Here is a 9,085-nt window from a genome sequence, read left to right on the forward strand (position 1 = left end):
GATTAAATAAACCTATAACTGGAGTCTCCAAAGGAGAAGCGGAGGGGGACTAAAAAAAAATTTAAAAATAATGGTTGAAAACTTCTAAACTTGATGAAAACTAAGTCCACAAATCCAAAACACAAAACAAACTTCAAACACAAGAAAGATGAAGAAAACTACACGGAGTCTCATAATCAAATTGCTCAAAAATAAACGATAAAGAGAAAATTTTAAAAGCAGACAGAAAAGAAAGACACATTTATACAGAAGAATAAAGACAAGAAAAAGAGTAAATGTTTTCTCTTAACATCAGGAACAAAATTAGGATGTCTAATCTCACCACTTCTATTCAGCTTTTTACTGGAGGTCCTATTCAGTGCAATAAGGTAGGAAAAAGAAATGAAAGGCATCCACACTGAGAAGGAAAAAGTAAAACTGTCTTTACTCACAAGACATAACTGTCTATGTTAAATATCTGATAGAATCTATGAAAAAGCCACTAGAAGTAATAAGTGAGTTTAGCAAGGTTGTAGGATACAAGGTCAATATAAAAAAAATCAATTGTATTTCTATATACTACAACAAACAACTGGAAATTCAAATTTAAAAAGCACTACCATTAATAATAGCATAAAAATATGAAACATGTAGGGATATAGACAAAAGATGTGTAAGACCTGCACACTGAAAACTATAAAACATTGCTGAGAGAAATTAAAGAAGACCTAAGTTAACAGAGAAAAATGCTATGTTAATGAGTTGGAAAACACGATATTGCTAAGATGTCAATTCTCCTTAAATTGATCTATAATTCAATGCAATGCCAATCAAATCACCAGCAGGCATCTTTCTGGTAGAAATTGACAAGCTGATTCTAAAATTTATATGGAAATTCAAAGGACTAGGAGTGCCAAAACTAGTTCCAAAAAGAACAAGTTGGATGGCTAATACTACCTGATTTCAAGGTATATTATAAAGCTATAGTTATCCAAACAGTGTTGTATCGGCATAAATATATACAAAAATATCATTTGAATAAACTAGAGTCCAGAAATAGATCTACACATATATGATCAATTATTTTTCAACAAAGTTGCAGAGACAATTCCAAAAATGGTGCTGGAACAACTGGATATCCACAGACAAAAAAAACAACCACTGTGACCACCACCAAAAGAAAGACTTTAATCCTTATCCCACACCATGCACAAAAATTAACTCAAAAATCATAGTCCCAAATCTAAGAAAACATAAGACAAAATCTTTGTGACCTTGGGTGAGGCAAATATTTCTTAGATGTGACAGCAAAAGCACTATCCATAAAATAAAAAATTGATAAATTGGACTTCATCAAAATTTAAAACTTCTGGTCTTTGAAAGGCACTGTAGAGAGAACGAAAAATAAACAAATCACACACCACAAGAAAATATTTTCAAATCATGTACATGATAAAGGATTTGTATCCAGAATATATAAAAACTCTACGCAATAATATATTAAAAAACCAGCCCAATAAGAAATGGGCAAAAGATGTGAACAGTATTTAAGAAGTCTATGGATAAAATAAGCACATGAAAAAATGCTCAATATCATCGGTCATTAGGGAAATGAAAATTAAAACCACACCTAATGACATAAAGAGCAGTGATCACACCAAGTTCCTGAGCATATAGAACAACTGGAACGCTCACACTGCTGGTGGGAATGTAAAATGGGACAACTAGCTTGGAAAACAGTTTGGCAATTTCTTACAAAGTTTAACATACACCTACCACACAGCCCAGCCACTTCATTCCCAGAGATTTATCCAAGAGAAATGAGTATGTCCACACATAGACCTGTACACAAGTGACCAAAGTGGCTTTAATTGTAATCCCTAAAAAAATGGAAACGATCCAAATGTCCATCAACAAGTGGGTGGATAAACAGTGAACAAACTATTGTATATCCATACAATGAAATACTACTCAGTAATGAAAAGCAACAAACTATTGATACACACTATAACATGAATAAATCCCAAATTAATTATTCTGGGTGTAAGAAATCAGACCCATTCCCTCCTCCCAAAAAAGTACATTATGAATAATTCCACTTATATAAAAATCTAGAAAAAGTAAACTAATCTACAGTGATAGCTTATCAGTGGTTGCCTGGGGATATGAGGGAAGGGAAGGGCAGGAAGGAGAAATTACAAAGGTTTATGAGGAACCTTTGTGGGTGATAGATATGTTTATCCTAATTTTGGTAATGGTTTCATGGCTGTATACAAATGTCAAAACTTATCAAATTTTATACTTTAAACACATGCAGTTTATTATATGTCAGTTATATTTCAATGAAGCTGTTAACTTTTAAAGTTGATTTAAACTGAGTAAAATTAAAAGTTCAGTTCATCAGTTACACTAGTCACATTTCAAGTTTTTAATTGCCACATGCAGGTCATGGCTATCATTGTGGACAGTTCAAGTGTAGGACACTTTCATCACTGCTCAGAGCAGCTGATCTAACTAACACATTGAAAAAGCATCTGTTTCTTTCATTCCTCCTCCATCTACCTACCCCAAACTTCAAAACTGGAAATAAGCATGGCAGCATGGCACTGATATATAAATTACGGGAGAAGTTTTTTTGTTTTTTTTTTTTTGTTTGTTTGTTTGTTTTGCGGTACGCGGGCCTCTCACTGTTGTGGCCTCTCCCGTTGCGGAGCACAGGCTCCGGACGCACAGGCTCAGCGGCCATGGCTCACGGGCCGAGCCGCTCCGCGGCATGTGGGATCTTCCAGGACCGGGGCACGAATCCGTGTCCCCTGCATCGGCAGGCGGACTCTCAACCACTGCGCCACCAGGGAAGCCCACGGGAGAAGTTTTAAAAGCAGATTTTATTAAGTTTAATGTAAGTTTAATGTAAAATACACCTTCTATTCATAAACATATATAGCACACTATTTCCTCACTTAGGTATCACAGCTTCTATGGATTACATTTAATTAGTTTCTTCCAAAGCTCAAGTTGAAGGCAATTTTAAACTGACATGGGAAAAATGAAACAGACAGCACTGTCTCGAAACATACTTTTACCTTGTAAGCCAAGTGGTTATAGCTAAAATATAACTCATAAAAGAGAATATACATTTTTTTCATATACTTACAGATATTTTATGAGTTACTCTGAAATACGTAGCGTGTTTCAGAATACGCTACATAATGCAACTAAATTTTCTTATTTAAAAGAATCAAGCATATAACTCACAATAAATATAAACACAAGTTTCAACTGTAAGAACAGATGTAAAAAGAGAAGACTATGGTATATATGGAAATGTTTCACATTCAAGTTCATAAAATTAGGACAGAGAAGTCGTTAAACTTAGTATTCTTACTGACACTTTTTTCCTTCTCTCCCTATAGCTTTCAGTTTTGAGAGGGGTGATTTTATTAAAAAAGACTCAAACTCTCTTTTCTGTTTCCTCCTACCACCACCTCACCCCTCCGTGTAGCCTGTGGACTTGGGAGGCAGAGTCTATGTTTGCTCTGTGTTTTTGTCTCAGTATACAGAACTCAGGGCTGGAATCTTCAACCCGCCCTGTTCCAAAGGCTGATACACTAAACCTTGATGCACAGTTTGATGTCTGAGTCATCTCTGTCTTAGAAATGGATACAGAAAAAGGCAATTGGAGCTGGGGGGAGAGGGGAGGTTGGTGGCCAGTGCAGACCAATCAACCAAGACAACCCCCAAACAGTGTATTGTACTCGATAAGCAAGAAGTATAAAAATAGAACCCAAGTCCCTCTGTTGTTTGTAGAAGCAGAACTCACAAGCCAGTTTCACTTACTTTTTTACACCGACAGAGCCATTTTCCTTGTTTTCCATGTCAACAGATAGCATGGGGAGGCTGCAGGTTTCCTTTACTTCAGCAACTAATCAATAAGGGAGAAAAGCTTGTGTTTAATTCTTAGAAAGTGAGAGAAGAATATATATTCTGAATCGGAAACATAATGGCCCCTTTTACAGCCTCACACCAGTTCACGTATGTTTGCTTACATCTCTAGTTCCCTCAGCGACCGGAGAGACGTGATTAAACCTAAAGAACTGGAGGAGACTATTGGGGTGTGCTTTCATCTGTACTGGCACTCCCTGCCTTGACAATAAGCATTTGCAAATGAAATTGAATCCTCGTTCAAAACAAGTGCTGTGTGAACTGGCACAGCTTCCTCCAGGTGCCAAGCTCTCACTTAAGACATTGTAACTTATAAATGAGTCAAAGTCGAGAAAAACAATCCCCCTTTTCCTCCCCTTCCCACCGCGGGCTATGATTTCTTCTTTTCTTACTGTATTTGTTTTTCTGTCCACTCCCACTGCTCCTCTGTTTTTTCATTGCGATGCAAAAGAGCACTTAAAGCTTTCGTCAGCAAGTATTCCCCTACCTCACATATTCTCAATGAAAACCTCAAAAACCCATCTGTGAGATGGCCACACTGTGGTAAATCTGGAAGCTCACAAAAATGTCAGATAGCCCTTAGCACAGAAAGGTGGTGCTGGTGTGTGTGTGTGTGTGTGTGTGTGTGTGTGTGTGTAAGAGAGGGTAGGCAACTCGTTAGATTTATATAAAAATCATCAAAACATTCAAGGAGATATAGTAGCATCCATCACTTTGTCTTTTTGTTTAGTAGGAAGAGGACTGAAAAAATAAAATCCCTCCACAATTAATATGCAATTAGCAAGATGAAAAATCTATGAACAAAACTGCTGGAAAAAAAAAAAAACTAGTTCTGAAACGTGCTTGTTCTTCTGCAGCTGAAGCCATAAATTAAATACATTTCCTCTCAAATCACTTTATACTTCGGCACTCCTTCCCCTAGGGATTACTCTGACATGACAAGTGCATCATTCATTTAGTATATTCACAAGATTTTATCACTGTTAGAGAAGTAGATGATTAACAAATAATACTGTTAAGTGTGGGATTATCTTCACTGCTGATACATACACACGCGCACGCACACACACACACACACACACACACAAACTTCCAGTCGCTAAACCACTTAGATCATCCATAGAGAAATCCAACATTTAAGATACATATAGATATGAACATACATCCACACACCGTTACAGAGTAGACAGAAGACAGTGCAGCTTACTCCATGTCAAAAGAATGATTTCACTTCAGTTGGAAACTGTTACACATTCACCATTTTCTAAGCATCTCAGAAACAAAACAAAACAAAACACTCACAATGATACTCTGCAACACCACACTACATTGTCTTATTATTATTTTCTTTTTTTGTGGAAGAGTAAAAAGAAAACCTACCTAGAAGCAACTAAAACATGTCATTTTTTATAGGCTTATCAAGAACAGCCAAAGAAACCCCAATGTTTTCTTTCACAAAGTAGGCTGGCAAAGGAATTCAATAAGGAGGTACAATTTGACACAGTGAAATAAAACCAGGCTGGCTCTCAGCCAACATGACGTTAGGAATCACACACAAGCTGCACCAACTGCCTTCTGGTTCATGGCTGACTTTTTAAAGCTACAGTGTGCCTGTTCACTTTTGCTAACTACCTTCAGCACAATTAGTGGAAGTGAGTGAATCATGAGTCTCCAAACTGCAGAATTCTCCCTGCACCTGTCTTGTTCAAAGAAAAACAAGCTATATCAAGAGCCTCTTATTTTCTCCCTCCCCTTCATTGTTTCTGCATCATATGTCTTTGCTGCTGTTCTGAGCATGAATGCCATGTGTCAAACTATTTCTTTTTCTTTCCTGTAGGAGAAAAGAGAAAATAAGAGAAAGCCTGGTGCTTAGGCGCTATACCCAGTGAACACCCAGAAGCTGCAGTCCTGTTACCCTTTCTTCCTAGTTGAGACTTGCCAACAAAGTTTCCAGGGCTGGCTTTTAAGTAATCTCTTTGTGAGAATAAGGAAAGCACTGCCTAGATGAAAATCCTTTTATTTCATTATGCAGGAAGTAACATATTTCAGAGAGGATGCAAAGTAGATGACCAGATCTCCTGAGAATGCCCACATTCTTTAATTTTGGCATTCATCCTACCAGATGAAGTCAGCAAAAAATTCAAAATAAAACAAACCTTATTCTACAAAACAAAAACAATTAGTCTGGGAGGTTTCATTTTAACTGTTTATCCCAGTTGCGTAAAAAGCATAATTCAACAGATTCAACACTTATTTTCTATGAGCACCTGGTACTATATTAGTTACATATGAAAAAGAAGATCTTGTGCCAGCCCCCAAATTCATAGTATCTTCCACCACCATCCTAGGTCCCAGGTCTGGTAAGTGGGAGATGGAGTAGGGGCTGGGCACGATCTTTTGATTAAGTTACCCCGGTCAACCTCACAGTTCTCTTGCTTGCTTGGCTGGGAACTAGTGCTCAAGGGAAACATTACCATTCCACAAATGTGCTGTACATACACTAGAAACATAAATGGTTGTCAGTGAAATAAACACCAATCAATATTTGCACACTTTTAGGTCAAGATGTCAACAAAACCTCTCAAGGTAGGGCAGAGAATTACAGGTTCTCAAGAAGGATCCTAGAAAAAGTCATCTGCTGCTGTAATCGTGTGTAGACTTCAGGCAGAATTGAGGAGAAACCTGCTGGTCTCCCTTTTCTTTAGTACTTTTTAAGGGTACTAGAAGATCAGCAACTATGATCCAAATTTGCAACCTGAATTTCAAAGTCAAGTTTTTCCCCTTACTTATTGCAGAAATTATATTAGAAATTTTCAACTTCTTGAAAGATCATCGCTGAGAAAAATTTCAAGGGCTGTCTCTGCCCATCTTTGCCATTGCCCCCTTGAAAGAGCAAATAATAATAATTTAGGAAAGAATTCTAAATGTTCTTATATTTTTGAGTAACGTTTTTTAAGCACGGCTCAAACAGGTGGGTTTTTTTTGTTTGTTTTACCACCACTGATCAAAATGATGAACTCTTCTGGAGATAGAGCACTCTTTCACCAACAGATTCCATAACGCTTTTGGGTTTGATCTGAAATTTCTCAACTGTTCTACAACTAAATTCAAATGGAAGGGCGCTGGGCTGTGAGTCCTGAGGGCAAGGGATAGAGAACAGGGTGTCCTGACAGCACTATCATGCCACTGCTCAGAAAAAAATCAGGTTCAGCACGCCACTCTTGAAAGGAAAGAGGCAAAGAAAATGTAGTTATGCTGACTCTTCCTTAGACACACTCACAGGAGAAAGGATTCTGTGAAGTTTCTCCAGGAATTTCTTCCTACATATAGAAAAGGACATCCCTTCCTGTCTTGCCTGCTGTGATCAAAAGTTTGCCTGTTACACAAGGGTATGGGTTTCAGGAGGTGTTGTGAAAAATCAATCCCATTTTATACAAAATGAGCCACAAATTCTGACAACAGGAGGTTTCACTCATCAGCTAGTTTCTAACTTTGGAATAAACTGACATTTGTGGGTATAAGTATATATACTAGTACTCAACCACTTCCTCTTCACTCCCTCCACCAAACTGTTTGATATTAACCCTCTTCTCTGCTAATAAAAATTGTGTATTTGTGTGTAGTGTGGTGTCTGGTTGTGTGTGGTGCATAGCATAAAGGCAATGTGTGTGATGAGTGTATGTGTACGCTGTGTAATATGTGCGTGTTTGTGGTGTGTGTAGTGTGTGGTATTTGTGTGTTGGCAGAATGTGTAGTGTGCACGGTGTTTGTGTGTATGTGTGTCTGTAGTGTGTAAGCGTAGAATGAGAGATACACATGCAAACCGACAAGACCTTCTGATCCAGGATATCATGGGATGTGCTAAAATAACTTCGGAGATCCTTGTGCTAGGATTCTGGAGCAGAACTTTCCTGGACACTTGGGAATGGGCTCAGATAGCAGGGGAGATGGGTCAGAAAGGACGGGAAACTGGCGCCTCGATCGGCTGCTTTTATTGATCCGCACTCATCCCCCAGAGACCCAGTGCCCTCCCCCAGGAGCCTCCCGCCGGCCTTGTCTCCAGGAGTGGGCCCACAGGCGCATCCAGCCCGCGTCCCAGAGCGCAGACCTGGTGCACAGGGCTGCAGAAGTAATCTCGAGAAGCCGCCCGAGAGCACGGCCGAGCTCAACGGGTCCCCAAGGGCATCTCAAGGAAAACTAAGGAGGGCCTGGAGAGGGGGCGGTGGGGGCAGAACAGAGGGCAGCAGAGGAAATGCCAGAGAGCCTCTTGGACCAGCTGGTCCCGTCCGATAGCCAAACGACTCGCTTGTAGCACTGGTGACAGAGGGGAAAGTTTCTGGCTAAGACTTTCAAGAAGAAACCGTTCGTCCTTGAGACTGGGGACTCCCCGGGGGAGCTTGTCTTTGGAAAGGGAGTAGGGGGGTGTGGCGCTCGCTGTGCGCCCAGCCGAGCCGTGCCACCTCCCGGTCCCATCCTGCGAGCTCTGCCCCGCAGCCCGCGGTGAGCCGCAGCTCTCCGCGGAGCCGGGCACGCTTCTGCCCCCAGTTCCACTCCAGGGTGACAGATTCCACGCTCGGGGGTGCAACAAGCTGTAGGAGCACCGGACACACAGCAGAGACGAGGGAGGGCAGGGCGGTTTTTATTGTGGCTTTCTTCGTTTCCTTCCATCCTGGAGAGGGGGGAAGACGGGCGCGTTCCCAGCGCGCTCGCAGCACGAGCGGATCACTTACCTCCCCGCATGGCCGGCGCCGGGAGGCTTTACCCCGCACAGAGCTCGCCGGCCGCCACGCGCCCAGCCCCAATGCAGCCGGCCGGGCGCGCTGGGCACGCCGGGACTTGTAGTCTCCGCGGGCGGGGTAGGGGTCCAAGGGCTGGGGCGGCTCGGAAGCCGAGAGGCCCGGAAGGGAAGGGACGAGGTCGGGGCGTTGAGAAGGTAAGGGAGGACATTTGCAAGAACTTAAAACCTCCTGGGAGCTGGAGGTGGGAAACACTCCTAGAGAGACTTTTAAATTGGGGGTCTTCAGGCTGGTACCATTTTTTCTTCCCGTCTGACTCGCACGTGGCAACTCTGATGAAGTTTTTAGCTGGGTGTTTGGCAGTTATAAGTAGAGATTTCCCGGGCCAAGCCCATATTGTTTAGGGCCTTACTCTGCCTTCACCCCGA

General features: G+C 41.1%; 1 protein-coding gene across 4 annotated transcripts in view; it reads right to left on the reverse strand.

Annotated features, from left to right (window-relative positions):
* SAMD13 (sterile alpha motif domain containing 13) overlaps positions 1 to 8,724 on the reverse strand; it is a 48,507-nt gene extending 39,783 nt beyond the window's left edge. Inside the window, exons 1-2 of one of the 4 annotated variants that reach the window (XM_029229739.1) lie at positions 8,652 to 8,724; positions 3,817 to 3,901 (exon numbers count right to left, since the gene is read on the reverse strand). In XM_029229739.1, the coding sequence (XP_029085572.1) occupies positions 3,817 to 3,901; positions 8,652 to 8,661 (95 nt within the window). In that variant the 5' untranslated portion in view covers positions 8,662 to 8,724. Of the gene's footprint in view, positions 1 to 3,816; positions 3,902 to 4,025; positions 4,062 to 4,408; positions 4,451 to 5,301; positions 5,396 to 8,651 lie in introns of those variants that run through there. The other 3 variants (XM_029229742.1, XM_029229741.1, XM_029229740.1) reach the window with 3 other exon arrangements.
* Between the last annotated feature and the right edge of the window lie 361 nt (positions 8,725 to 9,085).

This window comes from Monodon monoceros, unplaced genomic scaffold, assembly GCF_005190385.1.
Source record: "Monodon monoceros isolate NGI ecotype Baffin Bay Population unplaced genomic scaffold, NGI_Narwhal_1 Super_Scaffold_18, whole genome shotgun sequence".
In the NCBI taxonomy this organism is placed as follows: Eukaryota; Metazoa; Chordata; class Mammalia; order Artiodactyla; family Monodontidae; genus Monodon; species Monodon monoceros.